We start from the raw sequence: 26022 nt of genomic DNA, 5'->3' as shown, positions 1-26022 counted from the left end.
CCTTGTGAGTATGAAGGTGGTAGGTATCTCAGTGACTAACAACGTTAAGGAGCATCTTTTGATGTGTGTATTGGCCATTTATGTATCTTTGGAAAAATGTCTATTCAGATTCTTTGCTTATTTTTAAATTAGGTTATTTGCCTTTTGTGTTTTTTTTGTTTGTTTTTGAGACAGGGTCTTGCTTTGTGGCCCAGGCTGGAGTGCAGTGGCTTGGTTACAGCTTATTGTAGCCTTGACTTCCCAGACTCAAGTAATCTTCCTGCCTCAGCCTCCGAAAGTGCTGGGATTACAGACATGAGCCACTGCATCCAGCCTATTTGACTTTTTATCATTGGGTTGTAAGAGTTCTTTATCTATTCTGGATACTATACTCTTAACAGATATAACTCAGTCCTTTTGATATGCTCCCCTTCATCTCTGAGCATTTGCTTACTTTCTGGCACAAAAAGGTGTTCCAGGCTCACCTTGCATTTTCCCTGACTTTGACCTGGAATCAGCCATTTTTCCAAAGAGTCCTGGTTTCTGGTTTCTTTTTTTTCTTTTTCTTTTTTTTGAGACAGAGTCTCGCTCTGTTGCCCAGGCTGGAGTGCAGTGGCACAATCTCAGCTCACTGTAACCTCCACCTCCCGAATTCAAGTGATTCTCCTGCTTCAGCCTCCCAAGTAGCCAGGATTACAGGCATGCGCCACCACGCCTGGCTAACTTTTATATTTTTAGTAGAGATGAGTTTCACCATGTTGGCCAGGCTGGTCTCAAACTCCGACCTCAGGTGATCCGCCTTCAGCCTCCCCAAGTGCTGGGATTACAGGTGTGAGCCATCATGCCCGGCTTAGAGCCCTGGTTTCTTTTAGTAGGAGATTGGTTTCTGGAAACCAAGATCTGGACGATAGGCATACTTAATTTTACTGAGTGTTACTACTTGTAGGCCTTTTGGTGGACACACCATATCTACTTTTTCACTTAACATTGCCTGTAAATTGGTTTATATTAGTTCTTGGAGATGTTTATTCTTGTTTATGGCTACATCGTATTCAATTGTATAATGTACCTTGTTTATTCATCCGGTCTCCTGTAGATGGGCATTTAGGATGTTTGCAGTCTTGTATTATTATATCTAATGCTGCAGTGAGTAACCTTCTGCATATCTTGTGTTTTATTTTGGAGATGTGTCTTCAGGGTAAATTCCTAGCAGTGGACCTACCTACTTAAAAGGTAAATGCGCATCTGTGGTTGTTAGATATCAAAATCCCTTCCATAGAGGTCACACCAATCTGCCCGCCTGTCAGCACTTGTACAGATTATTAATTCATTGTTATATTTTGTCTTAAAATTAAGTTAGGAAGTTTGGTGAATAAATGTGTTGGGGATTATTTTATTTGATGATATGGGCATTAACATTGTAATAGCAAATGCTTACATTGGAGATTGCTATATTCCAGTCACTCTTCTATTTTTATTTCTATTTTATTTTATTTTATTTTATTTTTGAGATGCAGTCTTGCTCTGTCGCCCAGGCTGGAGTGCCGTGGCACAATCTTGGCTCACTGCAACCTCCACCTCCTGGGTTCAAGTGATTCTCCTGCCTCAGCCTCCCAAGTAGCTGGGACTAAAGGCGCGCACCACTACGCCCGGCTATTTTTGTATTTTTAGTAGAGACAGGGTTTCACTATATTGGACAGACTTGTCTCGAACTCCTGACCTCAGGTGATCCGCCCGCCTCTCAGAGTGCTAGGATTACAGGTGTGAACCATGGCACCCAGCCACCAGTCACTCTTCTAGGTGGTTTATACAAACTGATTTAAACTTCACAACAACTCCGCTGATATCCATCTTAGTTTCCAGATGAGGAAATTAAGACATGGATAAGTAAGTAGCTGCTAAGGTCCAGAATTTGAACGCAGGCAGTCTAGCTTCTGAGTTTGAACTAATCATGGTGGTATGCTGATACTCTGTGCTCATTTAAAGCAATCAGGGGCCCATGCATGGTGGCTCACATCTGTAATCCCAGCACTTTGGGAAGCTGAAGTAGGCGGATCACAAGGTCAGGAGTTCGAGACCAGCCTGGCCAACATGGTGAAACCCTGTCTCTGCTAAAAATACAAAAATTAGCCAGGCAGGTGGCCATGCCTGTAGTCCCAGTTATTTGGGAGGCTGAGACAGGAGAATCACTTGATCCTGGGAGGCAGAGGTTGCAGCGAGCCGAGATCGTGCCACTACACTACAGCCTGGGTGACAGAGTGAGACTGTGTCTCAAAAAAATAATAAAGCAGATGGGGAAAATGTATCAATCAAGAGTGTTTTCATCTGTGGTCATAAGCAGCTGTGTGCTACTATTCAACCTTTTCCTCTTTCGGTAAGGAATGGAAGAGTCACTCTTGCTAGGTGGAGAGAAATGGCAGAGAGAGAAAGTACCCAATACCCTCTACAAAGGGAGAAGGGACTGCAGTCGCAGGTGTCTTGCTGGGAAATGCAAGTTGAGGTGTCTTCCACTCATATCTTGGAATTTACTTTCTCTTAAGGTATGAAGAGCTTTAGGTGTTGCCTGCGGCAGGTACCCTTGGCAGGCCTTGAGACAGACTTTCACCAGTACAAATGTTCCTAGGTGTGCCTGTGAGGCTGGCAGGCTGGCCTGCCTGTAGACCTGCCTTAGGAGCCCTCACACACACCATTAACCTCTCGAATTCTCTTCTGCCACCTCGGGCTTGGGAGCAACCTGTGGAGGGAGGCAGTTGGAGTGTTGGGGAGGGCATGGGCACTAATGGATTCCAGTCCTAGTTCATTCTGTGGTGACTTTTGAATCAAGCAAGTGCAGTTCAAATGGATGAGAAATTGATCAAGAAGCAAAACAGGAAAACAACCAAAACTGGGGAGCTTCACCCCTCTTAGGCCTCCTTTTCCCATCTTTGAAAAGTAGGGATAAAATTTCTTTCTAGTCATTGTGGACATTAGAGGAGGTACACATGTGCCTGGCATGTGGTAGGTCTTTGGTGTGATTGACGACCCTGAAAACATCTCTAGGATGTCATCTCTAACACTGATCCAGCAACCTCATTCTTGGCTCCTACGCTTTTTGGTTGTGGCATTTCAGTTTGTAATATAAATATCATCTCTAAAGAGAACAGAGCATAGAGGCATGGATATCCTTTGATTGTTCACTGTGGTGGTCCCTGGTGCAGCTCCTACAGGATGCCACAACAGAGTCCTGGGTTCTGAGGTATTTAGTATTGTATTCCTTACCCTGCAAGGCTTGCAGATAGCTGAAAGGATGCCAAGTGCTGTCTGTGATTGACAAGGGAGAGAGGGTGTGTTCTGACCAGGAGGCAGAAGTGACAGGTTGGTAGCAGTGGTGGTGAGGGCCCAAGGAAGGAAGCAGCTGAAACTCCCACTGGAGATGAACAGCACACCCTGCTGGCTCACAGAAGTATCTTCCTGGGCTTGACGCTGAGGGACTCTCAGCCTGAAAGGAGAGGAGACAGCAGGGGTTTGAGGCTAGGAATTGGGGGTGGATTCTGTGTGGGTCAGGAATTCCTTTCCCCAACCTTGGGCAGTATTTCAAATGGGACAAGCCTAGCTTTTCAAATGTACCTAACCTTGTTACGAAATTACTATGTGAAAATTTGGCTGGCGCAGTGGCTCACGCCTGTAATCCCAGCACTTTGGGAGGCCGAGGTGGGTGGATCACCTGAGGTCAGGAGTTCAGGTCCAGCCTTTCCAACATGGTGAAACCCTGTCTCTACTAAAAACACAAAAATTACCTGGGTGTGGTGGTGAGTGCCTATAATCCCAGCTACTAGGGAGGCTGAGGCAGGAGAATCACTTGAGCCCGGGAGGTGGAGGTTGTAGTGAGCTGCGATTGTGCCACTGCACTCCAGCCTGGGTTATGGAGTGGGACTCTTGTCTCACCAAAAAAAAAAAAAAAACTTCCTGGCCGGGCATGGTGGCTCATGCCTGTAATCCTAGCACTTTGGGAGGCCAATGGGGGTGGATTGCCTGAGGTCAAGAGTTCGAGACCAGCCTTGCCAACACGATGAAACCCCATCTCTACTAAAAATACAAATTATTGGCTAGGCGTGGTGGCTCACACCTGTAATCCCAGTACTTTGGGAGGCCGAAGTGGGCGGATCACAAGGTCGTCAGGAGTTGGAGACCAGCCTGACCAACATGGTGAAACTCTGTCTCTACTAAAAATACAAAAATTAGCCGGTCGTGGTGATGCGCACCTGAAATCCCAGCTACTCAGGAGGCTGAGGCAGGAGAATTGCTTGAACCCGGGAGGCGGAAGTGCAGTGACCCGAGATCGAGCCACTGCACTCCAGCCTGGGCAACAAGAGTGAAACTTCGTCTCAAAAAAAGAAAAAATAAATACATTCCTATATAAAAATGCATTTAATGACAATATTAAGATATTTTCATGTGTAATGTTCTGTAACAAACTTATTTCTTGTGTAGAACTGAATTAACTGACATTCCTAAGTGATCATCGAGCTCCTCCATCCTCCCTGCCCTGCCTCCCCACAAATCTCACCCAAGCAGGATCTTTAAAGAACTATTTAAAGTTCTACTAGAAAAAGCAAACCCAATGTGAAGCATTTAAGTTTTTGTTTTGGGAAGAGTTCAACAATTTATGTGCCTTTTTAAGGCAATAATTTATTTTAAAGAGTGGGGGTGCAGCTTGTGGCCTGTTAACATCTGCCCTTTATATTTAAAATATTTGGCACAGTTTGTGAATCTGTTTTTTACCTATTCAAAATCATCGAACAGGTGCTAGCCTGGAATTCAACTTTGTGTATATAGGAAACAATACTGTCACTGTTCAAGCTTTGTATATAGAAAATATGTGAGTGTCAGGCCGGGCGCGGTGGCTCAAGCCTGTAATCCCAGCACTTTGGGAGGCCGAGACGGGCGAATCACGAGGTCAGGAGATCAAGACCATCCTGGCTAACACGGTGAAACCCCGTCTCTACTAAAAATACAAAAAAACTAGCCGGGCGAGGTGGCGGGCGCCTGTAGTCCCAGCTACTCAGGAGGCTGAGGCAGGAGAATGGCGTAAACCCGGGAGGCGGAGCTTGCAGTGAGCTGAGATCCGGCCACTGCACTCCAGCCCGGGCGACAGAGCGAGACTCCGCCTCACAAAAAAAAAAAAAAAAAAAAAAAAAAAAGAAAATATGTGAGTGTCGAGAAGGTGTATTTTATTTTATTTATGTTGAGACTGTCTTGCTCTGCCACCCAGGCTGGGGTGCAGCAGTGCAGTCGTGGCTGACTGCAGCCTTAACCTGGGCTCAAGTGATCCTTCCACCTTACCTCCCAAGTAACTGGGACTACAGGTGCATGTCACCATGCCTGGCTAATTTTTGTATTTTTTGTAGAGATGAGGTTCACCATGTTGTCCAGAGTGGTCCCAAATTCCTGAACTCCAGCAATTCACCTGTCTGGGCCTCCCAAAACGTTGGGATTACAGGCGTGAGCCACTGCGCCTGGCCCAGTACCTTACTGTTAACCATAGTCATCCTACTATGCGATAGAATACTAGAACTTACTACTGCTATCTAATTGTCACTATGCTCATCGACCAGCCTTCCTCATCCTTTCTTCCCCCATCCCTTTCCCAGTCTGGTAACCACTCCATTAGACAGATTTTGGTTTTGATTTGTTTTATGGGTGACTGGTAGGTCTGACACGTCTTTGACTGTGGGCATCTTCCAGGTCCCACAGAACGCCCTTTGAGAACATTCACATGCCGGGTTTCCGAGGCTTGGTAAAGGTCCATGTTTTTATGAGCCTTGGGATTTGGACTCTGGTGATAGTACCTTTCATCCTCTGTTTTCTCTCTCCTGCCCCACCTTCTCTTCCCCCTCACAGTCCCTGCCCCAGAGGAAATCAGCACTTGTGAATTGGTGAATTTGTCATAACTACGACAATGCTGGGAGTTTTTGCTCCCTAGGAGCGGGTTTCTCCCTGATACCTATGAATAGATAGTACAGTCCTAGTCACAAAGGGGAGTTCAGCAAACATCGCCTGCTGCTGGTGCTGAGTCCTCATGGGAATCATCACCAAGAACAGCTTCAAACTTGGAACCGTAAATATTTCTGGCATTGAGCCGAATCAGAACTGCTCTGACATAAAAGAAAACCTGTAACCTATAGCCCCAGGCCCAACACCTGGGCTGTTTCAGCTGGGAACTTGTTTCAGGTCGACTGGGGTTTGAGTCGTGGCCCCAGAACTTCACAGTTGTGTAGTCATGGAGAAGTCAGCTAACCTCTGAATCTCAGCATCCAGTGAGGAGATTCTCACCTCCCTCATAGGGATGCTGGATGTGTGCCTAGCACAGTGCCTGGCTTGCAGACAGTGTCCCCAAATAGAACCAGCCCTGAATAAATTGTGTGACCGGCCTCAGTTCTTGAAAAGGCTTTAGAGACCAGGCATGTGGCTTATGCCTATAATCCCAGCACTTTGAGAGTCTGAGGCTGGAGGATCACTTGGGCCCAGGAGTTTGAGACCAGCCTGGGCAGCACAGTGAGACTCTGTCTCTACAAAAAATAAATAAATAAATAATGAGTCAGGCATGGTGGCACATGCCTGTGGTCCCAGCTACCCTGGAGGCTGAGGTGCTGAGAATTGCTTGAGCCCAGGCCAAGGCTGCAGTGAGCCACTGCACTCCTGGGTGACAGTGAGACCTTGACTCAAAAAAAAAAAAAAAGGCCGGGCACAGTGACTCATGCCTGTAATCCCAGCACTTTGGGAGGCCAAGGCAGGTGGATCACCTGAGGTCAGGAATTCAAGATTAACCTGGACAATGTGGTGAAATTCTGTGTCTACTAAAAATACAAAAATTAGCTGGGTGTGGTGCTGGGCACCTGTAATCGCAGCTCCTCGGGAGGCTGAGGCAGGAGAATCGCTTGAACCCGGGAGGCAGAGGTTTCAGTGAGCCAAGATTGCACCATTGCACTCCAGCCTGGGTGAAAAGAGCAAAAACTCCATCTCAAAAAAAAAAAAAAAAAGGCCTTAGAAATTATTTGCCAAGGTCACACAAAGTCAGGAACAGAGTTGGGAATAAGAAATGAAGTATTGCTGCTGTCTTGCAGCCGTCCTTTACCCAGTCTGCATACCTTTCCCTAGCTAGTCAGCTGGTAGCCCAGGCAGTGCTAAACGCCAGGTCTTAAATCTGAAGAAATAAATTGCTAGTTGAGACTGAGCAAGAGAGCTATTTTAGGGCAGACAAGCTTTCAGCACACCATAAATTCCATCACCTGGCAACTGCCTGATTTCTTGGGCAAGGCAGCTTTCTGCCATCTGCATGTGTGGGCATCCAAACACGTGTTTGAGGTATGTGGCCTCTTGGGGCCTCCTCCCTGCTTCTGCTCAGTAACCATAGCCATCTTCCAGGGAACTGTGGGCATGGGTTGGTGACACTCAAAATACAAGTGATGGGAGGCGAACAAGGTAGGCCCTCCCCCTACCGGGCTGGTATTCTGGGAACAACAGACAAGTTAACTGATGTCTTGAATGCCACACTCAGGTTTTCTCTGCTCAAAATAAAAACCAAAATCTTTGTCAACCTCTTCTCCCCCAACAATTAAGCCCTGAAGCCTTTAGGTGGGCAGAGCATAGCAGGTGTCTGCCTGGGGGTGGAGTGGGGAATTGTGGAGACCCAAAGGAGGGTTTGGAACCTGAGCAGGGTGGAGAGTATCCGTCCCCATGAGTAGGAATGGATGAATGGCCTGGCATAGAGTATTAGCCCAAGCAGGGTGGAGAGGATATACTTATTTGGGGATGGGGCAGGAGTGCAGAGAGTCAGAGACTGAGTGAGTGAGAGCAAACCCATGGGTAGCCTACCCTAGTGGAGAGGAGAGGGTGTCTACAAAGAGTAGAGCAGGCATGGGGTGTCTGAGTGGGGTGGCCAAGGGCAGGGTCATGTGGTAAGGAGGGCATCTGTGCACGGATCGAGGTGATGGAAGAGGGGCTGCATATAGGCATTGGTCAAATAAGTTAAATGTATATGGCGTTATATTGGAGTTGGAGGCATCAGTGTGAATGCGTGGTTTGGGTGTCTTTTTTTTTTTTTTTTTTGAGGCAGGGTCTCACTCTGTTGCCCAGGCTGGAGTGTAGTGGCATGATCACAGCTCACCACAACCTCTGCCTCCCAGGCTCAAGCAGTCCTTCTGCCTCAACCTCCTGAGTAGCCAGGACTACAGGTGTGCACCACCACACCCAGCTAATTTTTTTGTCTTTTTGTAGAGATGGGGTTTTGCCATGTTGTTCAGACTGGTCTTGAACTCCCAGGCTCACGCAATCCTGCCTCCTTGGCCTCCCAAAGTGTTAGGATTACAGGTGTGAGCTACCATGCCCAGCCCATGGTCTTCAATACACTCATGCATACAAATTTTCAAAAGGCCAGGTTCAGTGGCTCACGCCTGCAAAGCCCAGCATTTTGGGAGGCCAGGGTGGGCACATTGCTTGAGCCTGGGAGTTCAAGACCAGCCTGGACAACATAGTGAAACCCCATCTCTACAAAAAATATAAAAATAAGCCAGGTGTGGTGGCATGCACCTGTAATCCCAGCTAGTCTTGAGGCTGAGTCTGGGGTATTGCTGGAGCCTGGGAAGCCAAGGCTGTGGTGAGCCATGACTGGGCCACTGCACTCCAGCCTGGGTGATGGAGTGAGACCCTGTAGATATAGAGGTGTGCACATATGTGTATGTGTTTGCACACATGTATCCCTTAGCTTTTTGCCCTGAGAGGGCCTGGGAGCAGCAACAGCCCAATGGCAATGAGCACACCTTATGCCATGATCTTGGTTTCTAAATACCGTTCTCTCATAAAATAAATCGGGGGCCAGGTGTGATGGCTTATGCCTGTGATCCAAGCACTTTAGGAGGCCGAGGTGGGCAGATTGCTTGAAGCCAGAGGTTTGAGACCAGCCTGGCCAATATGGCAAAACCCTGTCTCTACTAAAAATACAAAAATTAGCCAGCAGGGTGGTGCACACCTGTAGTCTCAGCTTCTTGGGAGGCTGAGGCAAGAGAACTGCTTAAACCCCAGAATGTAGAGGTTGCAGTGAGCCAAGATTGTGCCACTGCACTCCAGCCTGGGCAACAGAGCGAGACTCCATCTCACTTGATCTTAGCCAAAAGACCAAGAAGCGATGTGAGACTCCATCTCAATAAGTAAATCAATAAATAAGCTGGGCACGGTAGCTCACATCTGTAATCCCAACACTTTGGTAGGCCAAGGCAGGTCGAGCACCTGAGGTCGGGAGTTCAAGACCAGCCTGGCCAACATTGTGAAACCCTGTCTCTACCAAAAATACAAAAATTAGCTGGGTGGTGGTGTGCACCTGTAATCCCAGATGCTCAGGAAATTGAGGCAGAAGAATCGCTTAAACCTGGGAGGTAGAGGTTGCAGTAAGCTGAGATCGTGCCACTGTACTCCAGCCTGGACCACAATGAAAGACTCTGTCTTAAAAATAAATGGGGCCGGGTGTGGTGGCTCACACCTGTAATCCCAGCACTTTGGGAGGCCGAGATGGGTAGATCACAAGGTCAGGGGTTCGAAACCAGCCTGGCCAGCATGGCGAAACCTGGTCTCTACTAAAAATACAAAAATTAGCCAGGCATAGTGGCACACCCTGTAGTTCCAGCTACTTGGGAGGCTGAGGCAGGAGAATCCCTTGAACCCGGGAGGCAGAGGTTGTGAATCAAGATCACGCCACTGCACTCCAGCGTGGGCGACAGAGCGAGACTCCATCTCAAAATAAATAAATAATAGGGGCTGAGAGGCAGAGGATGAGGAAGCAAGGAAAAAAAAAATGATAATAAAAAACCTGGGGTTTCTCGGGGAAATGGCTGATTCCAGGGCTGAGACAGGAAAAGTGTAAGAAGAGCTTAGAACATCTATGCCAGAAAGTAAGAAAGGGCTCACAGAACCATAGATACATGTCAAAAGACAGGAGCTGTACGCATAAAGGCATGAAAAAAAATTTAGGCCGGGCACGGTGGCTCAAGCCTGTAATCCCAGCACTTTGGGAGGCCGAGACGGGCGGATCACGAGGTCAGGAGATCGAGACCATCCTGGCTAACACGGTGAAACCCCGTCTCTACTAAAAAAATACAAAAAACTAGCCGGGCGTGGTGGCGGGCGCCTGTAGTCCCAGCTACTCGGGAGGCTGAGGCAGGAGAATGGTGTGAACCCGGGAGGCGGAGCTTGCAGTGAGCTGAGATCCAGCCACTGCACTCCAGCCCGGCGGCAGAGCGAGACTCTGTCTCAAAAAAAAAAAAAAAAAAAAAAAAATTTAAAGAAAGGAGCTGGGCATGGTAGTGCATGCCTGTCAACTCTGCTACTCAGGAGGCTGACGTGGGAGGATTTCTTGAGACCAGGAGTTTTGAGGCTGCAGTGAGCTATGATGGTGCCTTTGAGTAGCCACTGCACTCCAACCTGGGCAACAGCAAGATGTGTCTCTTTTTTCAATTTTAATTTAATTTAATTTATTTTTTTGAGATGGAGTCTCCCACTGTCACCCCAGCTGGTGTGCAGTGACACAATCTCGGCTTGCTACAACCTCCACATCCCAGGTTCAAGCGATTCTCCTGCCTCAGCCTCCTGAGTAGCTAGGATTACAGGCACCCGCCACCACCACACCCGGCTAATTTTTTGTATTTTTAGTAGAGATGGGGTTTCACTATGTGGATGTTATTTATTTTATTTTATTTTATTTTTGAGATGGAGGTTTGCTCTTGTCACCCAGGGTGGAGTACAATGGCGTGATCTTGGCTCACTGCAACCTCTGCCTCCCAGGTTCAAGTGATTCTCCTGGCTCAGCTTCCCGAGTAGCTGGGATTACAGGTGGCTGCCACCACATCCAGCTAATTTTTGTAGTTTTGTATTTTTAGTAGATGGAGTTTCACCATGTTAGCCAGGCTGGTCTCGAACTCCTGACCTCAGGTGATCTGCCCACCTCGGCCTCCCAATGTGCTGGGATTACAGGCATGAGCCACTGCGCCTGGCCAATTATTATTATTATTTATTTATTTTTGAGACAGAGTCTTACTCTGTTGCCCAGGCTAGAGTGCAGTGGTGCAATATCGGCTCACTGCAACCTCGCCTCCTGGGTTCAAGTGATTCTCCTGCCTCAGCCTCCTGAGTAGCTGGGATTACAGGCACCTGACACCATGTCTGGCTAATTTTTTTAAAATTTATTTTTAGTAGAGACGGGGTTTCACCATGTTGGCCAGACTGGTTTCGAACTCCTGACCTCAAGTGATTCGCCCACCTTGGCCTCCCAAAGTGTTAGGATTACAGACGTGAGCCACTGCGCCTGGCCAAGACGCTGTCTCTTAGAGAGAGACCGAGAGAAGGCCACTGGCCAGGAACAATTTGAACATCAAAAAAAGGAAAAAAAAAGATCATAATGGATTATAACTCATTGAATAAAATAGGAAGTCATGAGGCTATATAAATAAATTAGTAAATTGAAAGTTCAGTGTGAAACAGCATTCCATTCCTCATCAAAACTTCAAATTTACATGATTTATTCAATGGGTTATAATCCATTACTATCAGTATTTATTTTGATGCACAAAGTGTCAGATTTATTCATTACAAGGGGGAAACAGCATGTTACAGTGGAAAAGCCTGGCGGCCACAAGCTCAATCACCTGATGGAAGTGAACATCATTAATAATGGGATGCATAGCAGTCGCATGCCTCCTGATAGGCTGCGCAGAGAACACAATGTCACTGCTGGGGGATTTCTGCCAAAAATGTATAACCAGGATCTAATCACAAAGAAATGTAAGACAAACCCAGATTGAGGGACATGGTACAAAATAACTTGGTGCATTACATCTTTGAAGGTGTTAAGGTCATAAAAGACAAGGAGGGTCTGAGGAACTGTTCTAGTCTGAAGGAAACTGGCGACATGACAACAAGAAGAGCAACACATGATCCTTAATGGCTTCATTTTGCTACAGAGACATTATAGGGACATTTGGCAAAACTTGATTGGAATGTGAGGGTTAGATGGTAGGAATGTATCAAAAATAATTTCCTGGCCAGGTGTGGTGGCTCATGCCTGTAATCCCACTTTGGGAGGCCAAGGCAGGCGAATCAGTTGAGATCAGGAGTTTGAGATGAGGCTGGCCAACATGGTGAAACCTCATCTCTACTAAAAATACAAAAATTAGTTGGGCGTGGAGCTGCGCGCCTGTAGTCCCAGCTACCCGGGAGGCTGAGGCATGAGAATTGCTTGAATTCAGGAGACAGGTTGCAGTGAGCTGAGATCACGCCACTGCACTCCAGCCCGGGCGACAGAGCAAGACTCGGTCTCTAATAAAATAAATAAAATAAAAATTAATTTTCTGATTTTGATGCATATTCTGGTAAAAGCAGAGAATGTCCTTGGTAGAAAATACTAAAGTATTTGAGGGTGATGGGGTGTTAGGTTGGTAATGTACTCTCAAATGATTCAGGGAAAAGCATTCTTTATACTGTACTTACCGTTTTTGTTTGTTTGTTTGTTTTGTAATTTTAAGATTGTTTTCAAATACATACATTTAATTAATTAACCAGCCCATGTGTGCATGCTAAGAGTCAAAGTGGTATGATATTCAGGCCTTTCACAGTGGCCCCTAACACCTCTCTAACCTCACTACTTTACGAAGTGTGTTCCTGGCTGAGTGCAGTGGCTCACGCCTGTAATCCCAGCACTTTGGGAGGCCAACGCAGATGGATCACTTGAGGTCAGGAGTTCAAGACCAGCCTGGCCAACATGGCGAAACCCCATCTCTACTAAAAATACAAAAATTAGCCAAGCATGGTGGCGGGCACCTGTAATCCCAGCTACTTGAGAGGCTGGGCAGGAGAACCACTTGAACCAGGGAGGCTGAGGTTGCAGTCGCGCCACTCCAGGGCAATAGAGTGGGACTCCATCTCAAAAATATAAAAATAAAATAAGAGTGTTTTTCCAGCCACCCTTTCACTTCTCCTCCCCCAGCCTCCCAGCCTCCTGGCCTCTGCCCTTGCTGTATCCTCCTCCCATTATGCTTTCCTGCCCACTCTGATAGCTCACTGAGGCCAGTCCGACCTTCGAGGCTTTGCTCAGGGGCTCGTGAATCTGGCTGCTTGAACTCTTGGGGCAATTCTGGCTGCTCCAGGGTTTCCCCAAATGGGTCTGGGGAGCCCTGGATGCCTGCAGATGTTCTCTTGGGGTCCCTGAGACCTTTTTCCCCTTAAAAGGGCTCTATACATTATTCACGGCAACAGTGTCTCTACTACCCATTTGACATCTGGAGATAAGGCTTTGAATTATTCATCAGTGCTTTTTGTTTTGTCCAAATCTGATCATGTCAGTCCCCTGCTTAAGGAGCAAAATGCAGCTCTCATGGCTCTCCGGACTGTAGGCGTCTTCACAATCAGTTCCCAACCTTCCTGTCCCTCTGTCTCTGACCCTGCCCTTCACATACCTTCTAGACCCTGCCCATATTTGTGAAAGAACCCAGACCACTCACCTCTTTCTGAACCCTGGGGCCTTTTTTGTTTTTTTTTTTTGTTTTTTTTTGAGACGGAGTCTCACTGTGTCACCCAGGCTGGAGTGCAGTGGCGCGATCTGGATCTTGGCTCACTGCAATCTCTGCCTTCCAGGTTCAAGCGACTCTCCTGCCTCAGCCTCCTGAGTGGGTGGGATTAAAGGTGCACGCCACCACACCTGGCTAATTTTTGTATTTTTAGTAGAGATGGGGTTTCGCCTTGTTGGCCAGTGGCAGGCGCCTGTAATCCCAGCTACTCGAGAGGCTGAGGCAGCAGAATCACTTGAACCGAGGAAGCGGAGGTTACAGTGAGCTGAGGTGGCACCATTGCCCTCCGGCCTCGGCGACAGTGAGAGTCTGTCTCAAAAAGTTATTAAATAATGAAGTCCTGAAAATCATCTTCAGAGAAAGGCACAGACCTGTCCCCGGGTGGATCCTCAACCTTGGCAAAATAAACTTCTGAATTGATTGAGACTTGTCTCAGATACTTTTGGTTTACAACTCCCTCCCACCGCAGTTCTTCTATGTGAAGGCCCAGGATATGGCCCAGTGCCTGGCCCCGGAGGGTGAGGCAGCCGCAAATGCCTGACGAGGTGTCTGTTGCCTCCTGGTTACCTCAGCATCTCCCTGGGGTTCACATGGCTAGTTGAGCCAGGCCCAGCATGGACACCAGTCCTGGAGGGTAAGTGAAGCCAGGTCCCACATTTCCTTGTGGCCACACTCTCAGCCTTCTTCCCCAGAAACCCATGCCCCTTCCTCTGCCATGGAGAGAGAAGGTGGAGGGCAGCCAGGGAGAAGCGAGGCGGCTGCTGAGCAGGTGAATCCTCCCCAAATCATTACATTTTGGAAGCAGCAGGAACCACAAACGGGGGTCCCGCAGAAGCTGGGATTCCCCAGAGGCTCTGGTTAGCGGCCCAGGGTGGACTGGCTTGGATTGTCTTTGGTCATTGTAACCAAAGGAATGTCAAACTGGAAAATCCCAACGAGCACTATTTTTAGAGACTCAGAGAGCATTTTTCCAGCTGAAGGGACGAGTTCCTTCAGAAACAGCAGTTAACTCTCCCCCCTGAACCACTCCTTCCTGGAACTCGCCCAGGCTCTGGCCCCTCCCTCCAGGCATGGAACATTGCTGAAGGAGTCTGGTCAGGGCCCTGCCACCAAGGAGAGGGACAGGGACATCAGCTTCTTTCAAACACAAAACAATGGGTTTTTATTTTTACATCTTTGAGTCTAATCCTTCAGACATGAAGACTTATACTGACACCTTTATTTTTAAAAATTTTTATTTATTTTTTGAGACAGAATCTTGCTCTGTTGCCCAGGCTGGAGTGCAGCCTCACCTTCTTCACGATCACTACTCACTGCAGCCTCGACCTTCTATACTCAATGGATCCGATCCTCCTGCCTCAGTCCCCCAAGGAGCTGGGATTACAGGTGCACACTTAAGATGATTGGCTAATTTTTGTATTTTTTGTAAAGACAGGGTTTCACCATGTTGCCCAGGGTGGTCTCGAACTCCTGAATTCAAGTGATCCGCCTGTCTCAGCCTCCCACAGTGCTGGAATTTACAGGCATAAGGCACTGCGCCCAGCCTGGTACTTTTCTTTAAAAGGCCTTTTAGCAACAGAATCATTTCATACCAAGTTGTTAGTCTTGAAGCACTAAATTAAAAATGTTCTTGTGATTTTGGCTCATGCTTTTAACATTGATAATCATTAATGATGAACTTAATCAGTTTTCCTACTATATGCCTTATGCTTGAAATCTTCTGCTTACTGCCCCTGTCTGTATTTTTCTGTTTGAGGTAGAAGTTTTTAAGGGCTCCTGCTAATTTTTTTTTTTTTTCCCCGAGACAGAGTTTTGCTCTATCGCCCGGGCTGGAGTGCAGTGGTCCAATCTCAGCTCACTGCAACCTCCACCTCCTGGGTTCAAGCAATTCTCCTGCCTCAGCCTCCCAAGTAGTTGGGACTACAGGCATGTGCCACCACTCCCGGCTAATTTTTGTATTTTTAGTAGAGATGGGGTTTCACCATGTTGGCCAGGCTGGTCTCGAACTCCTGACCTTGTGATCTGCCCACCTCGGCCTCCCAAAGTGCTGGGATTACAGGCCTGAGCCACTGTGCCCAGCTGGGCTCCGGCTAATTACTGAGTGTATGAAATGTAGTAGATCAACTCTATTGCTTAACAGAAGTTACAGGACAAGCTATCCCCATTCCCCTACATTTGTAAGATGCACTGAGGAGGGGCCTCAGTGAGAGACAAAATGAACTGAAAACCCATCTCTCCTCTCCATGATTAGGCACTGACTCCAGACACAGAACATGCAGGGACCACAGTTTGGGAAGGTGTTTTGCTCCTAGCCCTTCATGAAATTTAGAATCTAAGGTCTTCATAGGACCAATGCTTTTTTTTTTTCTCCTTTTCTTACTTTTCATAAAGATAGAGTCTTGCTATGTTGCCCAGGCTGGTCTTGAACTCCTGGCCTCAAGTGATCCTCCTGTCTCTGCCCCACAAAGAGTTGGGATTATAGGCATGAGCCACTGCACCCGGCCTAGACCAATGCTTTTGAGGTTAGGACTCTCCATGAGTCCTGATGCTCAGGGAAGTCAGAGTGTGAGAGTGTGTGTGTGTATAAAAGGAGGGTACGGTTAGTGGTCTCCAGACTTGGAGATAGTTGCCCTTGGAGGGAGCCAAGCCCAGGACTAAATGAGACACTGAGGGACAAACCTGATCCAGGTGAACCAAGGTATCCTGGGGACTAGCCCCTATCTAAAGATGCTAAACGTGAGCATGTTCTAAACAGACAGGTGCTGACTGTCTAGAGAAAAGGGTCAATGATAAGGAACTTGCTAGTGCCTAAGCACTGCCTTGGGTGAGAAAGATGCTGTTGTAACACAAGACCCTGGGCAGCAGCTTAAGCCTCCTGAGGCCCAGGCACGTCCTTCCACATCAGCTGGCTGCCCTGAGCAGCTCTTCCAGCATAACGGTCTAAGATAAGAATCAGCATTCTGGCAGAGTCTATCCTCCAGCAGTAATTAACAAAGTAGCATCTGGCTTATTAATCAGTCTCTTCTGAGTCTGGTTGTCCTGAGTCAGCTTGGATATGGCAACTAGACCCTGGAACCCAGGGACCTGGCCAAGGGCTGTCTGTTTCTGTGTCATCTTCATTTTGTCTTCAGCACCCGTAGACACCCAGAGGCACAGCTACACCCAGGGACTCATGATGTATTACAATCCAACCCCAAGGAAGGCACCACAATACCAGGTTTTGTCTACTATTTAAGGATCCGTGTGGGATTCCCAACAACACCCTTTGGAAGTCTGCAAACTTCTTTTAAAAACCAGAAGTGAAAATTTTGAGTCTGTCCCTAGCACTAAAAATAAACTTAGGCTAGTGTCCAGGAACAGGAAACAGTTTAATAAGTACTGGAGGACAGCCTCCACTCTTGCCTCTGTTCAATCCATTGCTGCACTGAAGACAGAGAGAGCATCCTTCAAGGCAGGCCTTGTTGGACCACTCTCAGGCTTAGCCCTCTCCTGTTTAGAACCTACCCTCTTCTATGGACCATGAGGTCCCACAGGGGACTGGCCTGCGGCTGCCTTTCAGCTTCAGGTCTCCTCTGCCAGTTCCCCCAACTTGAATTCTGCACTCCATTCTCTTCAGTGCGCCTTGCTGGTGCTTGCCTCTGGGACTTGGCACATGTTGTTCCCTCTGCCTGCAATATTTTCCCCTAACCCTTTTGCTTGGATAACTCGTGTTTGTATTTCAGATCTCAGCTGAAATTCTGACCCACAGACTCAATGTCTTTTTGCTGGAAATGTCCCTACCATCAGGAACACTCTCCTTCCAACAACACTCAGCATATATTCTGTTGCATTTACTAGTTTCAATACTGGCTCTCCATGTCCCCACTGGCAGGGACTATTCATCCTACCAAATGCCAAGTTTGTTTTTTTAAAAATCTTTTTTTTTTTTGAGACAGGGTCTCACTCTGTTGGCCAGGTTGAAGTGCAGTGGTATGATCATGGCTCACTGCAGTCTCGACTTCTGGAGCTCAGGTGATTCTCCTACCTCAGCCTCCCAAGTAGCTGGGACTACAGGGGTGCGCCAATATACACGACTCATTTTTTTGTAGAGACAGGGTCTCACCATGTTGCCCAGGCTGTTCTTGAACTTCTGAGTTCAAGTGATTCGCCCACCTTCTTGGCTTCTCCCAAAATGTTGCGATTATAGGCGTGAGGCACCACACTGGGCCTCAAACACTTTTTTTTTTTTGAGATGGAGTCTCGCTCTGTCACCCAGGTTCGCACGATCTCAGCTCACTGCAACCTCCGCCTCCCAGGTTCAAGCAACTCTCCTGTCTCAGCCTCCTGAGTAGCTGGGACTACAGGCGCATACTGCCATGCCCAGCTAATTTTTGTATTTTTAGTAGAGATGGGATTTGGCCACATTGGCCAGGCTGGTCTCAAACTCCTGACCTCAGGTGATCCACCCACGTTGGCCTCCTAAAGTGCTGAGATTACAGGCATGAGTAACCCACCTGGCCCTCAAACATTCTTTTTTTCTTTTCTTTTTTTTTTGGAGACAGAGTCTCACTCTGTTACCTAGGCTGCAGTGCCGTGGCATGATCTTGGCTCACTGCAACCTCTGCCTCCCGGGTTCAAGCAATTCTCCTGCCTCAGCCTCCCGAGTAGCTGGGATTACAGGCACATGCCACCACGCCCGGCTAATTTTTGTATTTTTAGTAGAGATGGGTTTTCACCATGTTGGCCAGACTGGTCTCAAACTCCTGTTTCATGGGGTAATGGAGGACACTTGGCTTGTGCCTGCTTTTCAGCTACTGTGAATAGTGCTGCTATGAACATTCATGAAGAAGGTTTTTTTTTGTTTCTTTTTAAATAAGAGCATAAAAATAAGGTTTTGTTTGTTTAGATGGTGTCTTGCCGTGTTGCCAGGCTGGAGTTTGTAGTACGCACAGGTGCAATCATAGCAAACTACAGCCTTGAATTCCTGGGCTCAAGTGTTCTTCCTGCCTCAGGCTTCTGAGTAGCTAGGACTACAGGCATGCATCATGGAGCCTGGCATGTCTTGTACAAGTTTTTGTTTCAGCACCTATTATCAATGTTTTTCTTTATTTTATTTTCTTTCTTTTTTATTTTATTTGAGAAAGCGTATCACTCTGTCACCCAGGCTGGAGTGCGGCGGTACAATCTCAGCTCACTGCAACCTTCCTCTCCCAGGTTCAAGCAATCCTTCCACCTGAGCCTCCCAAGCAGCTGGAACTACAGGCATGTGCCACCACACCCAGCTAGTTTTTTGTATTTTTTGTAGTGATGGGGTCTTGCCATATTGCCCAGGCTGGTCTTGAATTCCTGGACTTAAGTAATCTACCTGTCTTGACCTCCCAAAGTGCTGGGATAACAGGCATGAGCCACTATGCCCGGCCACCCATTATCAGTTCTTTTGGGTATATACGCAGGAGTGGAATTACTGGGTCATATAGTAATTCTATGTAACTGTTTGAAGCACTGCCAAACTTTGAACCCAGCAGTTACACCATTTACATTCTTACCAGCAATGTATAAGGGTTCCAGTTTCTCCACATCCTCACCAACACTTGTAATTTCCTGTTGTTCTTATTATAGCCATCCTAGTAGTTATGAAGTGGTTTTGATTTGCATTTCCCTAATTTCCTTCAACTAATAACACTGAGCATATTTTCATGTGCTTGTCTAAGAGGTTTTTTTTTTCTCTGAATATTCCTTTTTGGCAACATCTTATTCTAAACTTTTTTTTTTTTTTTTTTTTTAATTTTATAGAGATGGGGTCTTGCTGTGTTGCTCAGGCTGGTCTCGAACTCCCAGGCTCAAGCCATCTGCCCATCTCAACCTCCCAAAACGCTGAGATTACAGGTGTGAGCTACTGCACTCAGCCTTATTCTAAACTTTTTTTGAGACAGAGTCTTGCTCTGTCACCCAGGCTGGAGTGCAGTGGTGCGATCTTGGCTCACTGCCACCTCTGCCTCCCGGGCTTAAGTGATTCTCCTGCTTCAGCCTCCTGAGTAGCTGGGACTACAGACATGCACCACCACTCTGGGCTAAGTTTTTTTTTTTTTTAGTAGAGACAGAATTTCATCATGTTGGCCAGGCTGGTCTCCAACTTCTGACTGTAAATGATCCACACGCCTCAGCTTCCCAAAGTGCTGGGATTACAGGAATGGGCCACCATGCCCAGCCTTATTCTAAACTTTTTATGGTTACAGTATCTTCTCAGTTTACCTGAGAATACTGATATATACATGTGTATAAAATGGTATATATACACACACATATATATACCATTGTAAACATTTAATGATATATATCTGTTTCTTGGTTTTGACCTCTGTTATGTTATAGGCTTTCCTCAAATGTTTGGTGACTCTTAGTTGTCATTGATATTTCAAAGTAGGGTCCCCAAAAGCTCATTGGAAGCTCTGTGCCTGTAGGTGAGAAGTCTCAGCTGTGGGATTCAGTGTTGGGTGATCTGGCTGGGCTTCCATTGTCAGGATCTTTAGGTCTTTTTTCTTGTGCTAATCATGTTTTCCAGAGAGAATGTGAGGTCTTGGCTACCATGATCTAGGGAAGGATGTCTGTGGGGTCTCATTCAGCAAGCAAACTTTCACTTATTCCCCCTGTTTTTAGTACACTATTCCTTCCCTGAACTGTGCCTAGTGATCTCTAACTAAGAGGCTTTCTGCTTCACCCTCTCCAGAGAACAAAGCTCCATTCTTGGGGGATGGGTGTGAAAAGGGATCTAGGGATCCACTTGCTTCTTTAAAAGACTTTCACTTGATCTTCTTGTTTATTACTCTTGCTGCATAATATTTCAGCCTTTCCCCTGCCAGTTTAGGGTTTGGCTTTCTTGGATCTGCTAAGTTACACTTGCCCATTTGCTTCCCAGCTTCCAACATTTTGTTGCCATTGTCTCCTTTCCCATTCTATTTTTTTTTTTTTTGGTGGCCCAGGCTGGAGTACAGTGGGGTGATCTCAGCTCACTACAACCTCCGCCTCCCGGATTCAAGCAATTCTCCTGCCTCAGCCTCCTGAGTAGCTGGGATTACAGGCGCTCGCCACCATGCACGGCTAATTTTTTTTTGTATTTTTAGTAGAGACAAGGTTTCAACATGTTGGTCAGGCTGGTTTTGAACTCTTGATCTCAAGTGAACTCCCACCTCAGCCTCCCAAAGTGCTAGGATTACCGGCATGAGCCATAGTGCCCAGTCTCCTTTCCCATTCTTTATCCCAACAGTGTAATGCCCACCCTCACCCCCTCAAAAAAATTCCTGTAACTGTCATTTCACTGGGACTTTGGGAGAAAGCAGAGGCAAGACTCTACATCCAGCCACTCAATGTCACCATCGGCTGGTTGTCTATCCCAAATTCTTAGTATATTGCTTAACCCATAGTAAGTGCCCAATAAATATTTGTTGATTTAGGGTCAGTCCTTTGTATCTGTGGGTTCTGCAGCTATGGATTCAACCAACTGCTGATAAAAAAAAATTTGGAAAAAAACAGGCTGGGCGCCGTGGCTCATGCCTGTAATCACAGCACTTTGGGAGGCCAAGGTGGGCAGATCACTTGAGGTTAGGAGCTCAAGACCAGCCTGGCCAACATGGCAAAACCCTGTCTCTACTGAAATCACAAAAATTAGCCAGGTGTGTTAGTGGGTACCTGTAATCCCAGCTACACAGGAGGCTGAAGCATGAAGAATTGCTTAAACCTGGGAGGTGGAGGTTGCAGTGCACTGTGATCATGTCACTGGGTGACAGAATGAGACTCCGTCTCAAAAAAAAAAGTATTTGGAAAAAACAATAAAAAATAAGCTGGACGTGGTGGCTCATGCCTGTAATCCCAGCACTTTGGGAGGCTGAGGTGGGAGGACTGCTGAGATCAGAAGTTTGAGACCAGCCTGGGCAACAAAATGAGACCCTATCTCTAAAAAAAAGAAAGAAAAAACAACTTAGCCAGGCATGGTGGTGGTATGCCTGTAGTCCCAGTTACTCAGGAGGCTGAGACAGGAGGATTGCTTGAGTCTAGGGGGTTGAGGCTACAGTGAGCTATGATTGTACTACTGTACTACTCCAGCCTGGGTGACAGAGTGAAGTCTATTTAAAAACAAAACAAACAAACAAAAAAACAGGGCACAGTGGCTCACACCTGTAATCCCAACCCTTTGGGAGGCTAAGGCGGGTAGATAACTTGAGGCCAGGAGTTTGAGACCTGCCTGGCCAACATGGTGAAACCCTGTCTCTACTAAAAATACCAAAATTAGCTGGGCGTGGTGGCACGTGCCTGTGGTCCCAGCTGCTCAGGAGGCTGACGTGGGAGAATCGCTTGAACCCAGGTGGCGGAGGTTGCCGTGAGCCAAGATCTCACCACAGCACTCCAGCCTGGGCAACAAGCGAGACTCTGTCTCAGAAAATAAACACACAAAAAACCCCCCAAACAACACATACACACACACAAATATAGATAAAAAGTAATACAGTAGAACAATTATTTAAAGTATATGAGAGGATGTGTGTAGGTTATATGTAAATACAACACCATTTTATATAAAGGATTTGAGAGCATTTTCAGATTTTGGTATTTGAGGGGGTCCTGAAAAGAGGCTTCCTCTCCTGCCCCCATACAGAAGGACAACAATATTAGAGTCACTGTCCTTCCGATCTTTGAAAAAGTTGAGTGCTGGGCAAGGTCACTCACACCTGTAATCCCAGCACTTTGGCAGGCTGAGGCAGGAGGATCGCTTGAGCCCGGGAGTTCGAGATCAGCCTGGGCAACACAGTGAGGCCCTATCTCTACAAAAATAATGATGATGATAATAATAAATACTTTTTTTAAAAAAAAAAGAAAAAGTAGGAACCTGGGCTCTGCCCATCAATGAACTGTGTTACCTTGGACAAGCTACTTCCAGTCTGCAGCCTTAGTCTCTTCTTCTGTAAAACAGCAATAACAACGATACGTTCTTCAAGCGCCTTGCTCGGTGCCTAGAACATGGCAAGCTCTGGGTTATTTGTGGTTGTGGAAGGGTTCAATATAAAAGCGACACTTCTTAGAAAGTCAGTGTTTTACTTAGCTTAAAATTAGCCTTCACACTTTAATTGTAAATTGGTCCCTAATTAATGCCCTTCGGGGCAAAATCTGTGTTTAACCTTACTTGATGCCTAGACAGAGCTAGCAAAGCTTTTCAGCTGAGAGGAAAGGAACGTGTCGGTCGCCTGGGTCAGGCCGGTGGGGACAACCTGCAGTGGGGCGGCTCTTCACCCTGCCCGCTTCGCCCCTGGCCTCGGAACCGGTTTGTTGCAGGCGCCCGGCGTGGGAGCCCAGGCACTTACCCACCTCTCGTCGGCCCAACAGTCCGAGTCAGGCCCATCCTGGCCACGCACTGTTCCCGGCACCCGGGTGGCGCAGCCCGTCTCGGTCTTTACTGGGAAGCTCCCCACCCTATGCTTCGAGGACCCCACTTTCTCCAAAGGAGAACCTGAGGCAGCGCCTGGGAAGGCAACTCCATGGCCTCCAGGTCCACCTCGACCCTTTCCTCAGCCCCAGGACCCCGCTGCCTGAACCCCATTAACCCGCATGCCGGGATCGCCAGCGCCAACCAGCGGCTCCGGCTCCGGCTCGAGGCGCAGGTGGGGGCGGGGCCGGGGCGGGGCCTGAGGAGTCGGCGCCCCGCCCCGCTCCGAGGCCCGCGGCGGCGCCGCCGCCTCCACCTCGCCCGAGCCGCGGAGCTCCTCCGAGCCGCCGGCTGCGGCCTGGCTCCGCCCCTCCCGGCCCGGCGCGCCGGCTCCCGCCTCCTTCCCTCTCCAGGCTCCCGCCTCCCTCCCTTTCCGCTGCCGAGGCGGCGGGAGCCGAGCCCGAGCGGACCGAGCCGCAGCCGCAGCCGGGCGGCGGGCGAGAGGCGGCGGCGGCGGGCGGGCCGCAGGCGGTCAGTCGGGCGGCGGCGGCGATGCGGCGGCCCCGCTGAGCCCGCCCGCTCCTGGCGCCGGGAGCCTGCCGCGCGAGGCGGCCCGGGCCGGGCGGCAGCATGCGGAGCGGCGAGGAGCTGGACGGCTTCGAGGGCGAGGCCTCGAGCACCTCCATGATCTCGGGCGCCAGCAGCCCGTACCAGCCCACCACCGAGCCGGTGAGCCAGCGCCGCGGACTGGCCGGCCTGCGCTGCGACCCCGACTACCTGCGTGGCGCGCTCGGCCGCCTCAAGGTCGCCCAAGTGGTAGGTGCCGGGCGGGGCCCCAGGTGCCAGAGGGCGGCCTAGCCGCACGCCTCCCTCCCCGCCCCGCTGCGGGGCCTCCGCCGCGTACCCGCTTGCCGGGGCCGGAGCCCGCTCCTCGCGCCCTCTCTCCCTCGCGGGGTCCCGGGGCCACTCTGCAGCCTCCTCTGGGGACCCCGCCCTCGGCCAGAGCCTGTCCTTCCCAGGCCGGCAGCCTCAGGTGTGCGCCTCCTACCTGAGCACCTGCCCTCGGGCCTACCTGTCAGCTCCGCCCTCGCTCGCGGGAGTCGGTGGCGTTACTGGGCTGGGTGCTGCTGGGAATCCTGCTGTCTCCTGGGTACGGCTGGTCTTAGCAACCTGTGGCAGGTTTTCCCGGCCCGCACAACCTCCAGAAGGTGCTCGTCTGTTTCTGCCTGCGGAGACGAGGGACTGTGGCTTGGTTCCCCCTTGATATCTAGCTGGGTGCCAGGCGTATATGGTAGGCGCTTAGTAAGTATTTGTTGGATGGAGGCAGGTAGCCCTGATGCCGTGGGGGAGCCTAGGTCTGCCCACAGTTCTCTACACTGCAGAGGTTTTTGTCCTTCTAACCAAGAAGACAGACTCGGCATCCCGGAATCCACCACCCAGCACGGTGGCTGGCACTGCCCAATTGGTACCCAGAGTTAAATCTGGGAGGGCAGCCAGTTTTGGAGGTAGCAGAAACAGAGAACTTTCTGTTGGACTTGTCTGTAGTGGAGCTAATTTCTCAGGGTCCTATGTTTTGGCTTCCAGGGTGTTCTGGGCAGGGGCCTCTCAGCTCTGTTCCTGCTTTGTGGCTTTGTAACATGCCTCTCCGGGCAGTTGCTTAGTTCTGTTGTGGACAGGGCATGCTCTAATTCAGAAAAACCCGTGTGCCCCGCCAACATTCCCTGTCACAGGTAGGCCTTCTTCTGAGGCCACCGGCCTCAAAACTTTATAGACTTCTCAGCCAGAGAAGCCACTTGTTCTTGTTCATGCTCTCTCTCTCTTTTTTGAGACCGGGTCTCTGTCGCCCAGGGTGGAGTGCAGTGGTGCGATCGTGGCTCACTGCAGGTTCGACCTCCAGGCTCAAGCAATCTTCTCACCTTAGCTTCCCGAGTAGCTGGGACTACAAGCGCGTTCCACCATGCCCGGTTAATTTTTGTATTTTTGGTAGAGATGGGGTTTCACCATGTTGCCCAAACTGGTCTCCAACTACTGGACTCAAGCGATCACCCCTCCTTGGTTTCCCAAAGTGCTGGGATTACAGGCATGAGCCACCGCGCCAGGCCTGGTCCTCCTGTTCCTACTTGAGTGCATAAGCATTCCTTGGGAATAATATAATGTGTGGATACCCTTTAAATAAATGTCCTGGTGTTTGTAAATTACAGAATCATAGGCTGTTTTATGTCTCTCTTGGGTGAAAGGCTTGTTCTGCTGACTGCCGGAGGGTATTTTTGAAGGGCTTTATGGAAAGAAAAATGATCAGATTATCTGTCTCTTCAGAATTTTAAATTTATCTTATCTGGTAAACTGGAATGTTTTCAAAGATGAATTGGTTTTGTAGTTTGGCATTGCTGTTAGCAAAGAGAATGTAGGAGGTGAAGGGAGGTGTGCAATTGCCTTTTTTCTTTTTTTTTTTTTTGAGACGGAGTCTAGCTCTGTCGCCCAGGCTGGAGTGCAGTGGCACAGTCTCAGTTCACTGCAACCTCCGCCTCCGGGGTTCAAGCGATTCTCCTGCCTCAGTCTCCCGTGTAGCTGGGATTACAGGGGCCCACGACCACGCCCAGCTAATTTTTGTAATTTTAGTAGAGATGAGGTTTCACTGTGTTGGCCAGGCTGGTCTCAAACTCCGTACCTCATGATCCACCCACCTCAGCCTCCCAAAGTGCTGGGATTACAAGCATGAGCCATCACACTCGGCCTACAATTGCCTTTTAAAAGAGGCAGCTAGCCAGTTGAGTATGGGCACAATAGCCCGTACAGATAATTAGAAACGAATAAGAAAAGAGCAGGGCTTGGTTGAATACCTTGCTTTGTTTGCACTGTGGGATTTTGAAAGTAAATAGAACTTGCCCCTAAAAGAATCTAGTAAAATAACTGAAATACAGTTTGTAGACTGTTAGTTATTACTGCATTGCTGGGACTTTGTCACCTAAGTCGAGGGATGGAAGCCGGTGGCATTTATCATTACCTTTTGGTAAGGTATTGTTTTGTTGTAGCGTTGTTCTTTTCTTCTTTCCTTCTCTT

The 26022-nt window shown here is 48.5% G+C and overlaps 1 protein-coding gene and 1 long non-coding RNA gene across 2 annotated transcripts in view; one reads left to right on the top strand and one right to left on the bottom strand.

Annotated features, from left to right (window-relative positions):
• Positions 1–3329: 3329 nt before the first annotated feature.
• Positions 3330–24053, bottom strand: LOC117087911. Its single transcript, XR_004438944.1, has 3 exons — positions 23867–24053; positions 22460–22552; positions 3330–3457 (listed from the first exon to the last, which is right to left on the bottom strand). It is a non-coding gene; the product is annotated as an uncharacterized LOC117087911 (long non-coding RNA).
• The window catches only part of CMTM4 (CKLF like MARVEL transmembrane domain containing 4), an 81916-nt gene continuing 79149 nt past the window's right edge, over positions 23256–26022 (top strand). Inside the window, exon 1 of the mRNA XM_033218694.1 lies at positions 23256–23778. Coding sequence (XP_033074585.1) covers positions 23593–23778 — 186 coding nt within the window. The 5' untranslated portion in view covers positions 23256–23592. The remainder of the gene's footprint in view (positions 23779–26022) is intronic.

Source organism: Trachypithecus francoisi, unplaced genomic scaffold (genome assembly GCF_009764315.1).
Source record: "Trachypithecus francoisi isolate TF-2019V2 unplaced genomic scaffold, Tfra_2.0 Lachesis_group10, whole genome shotgun sequence".
Classification (NCBI taxonomy): domain Eukaryota; kingdom Metazoa; phylum Chordata; class Mammalia; order Primates; family Cercopithecidae; genus Trachypithecus; species Trachypithecus francoisi.
Note: the sequence above shows the minus strand (reverse complement) of the source record. Positions and strands in the feature narration are given on the sequence as shown.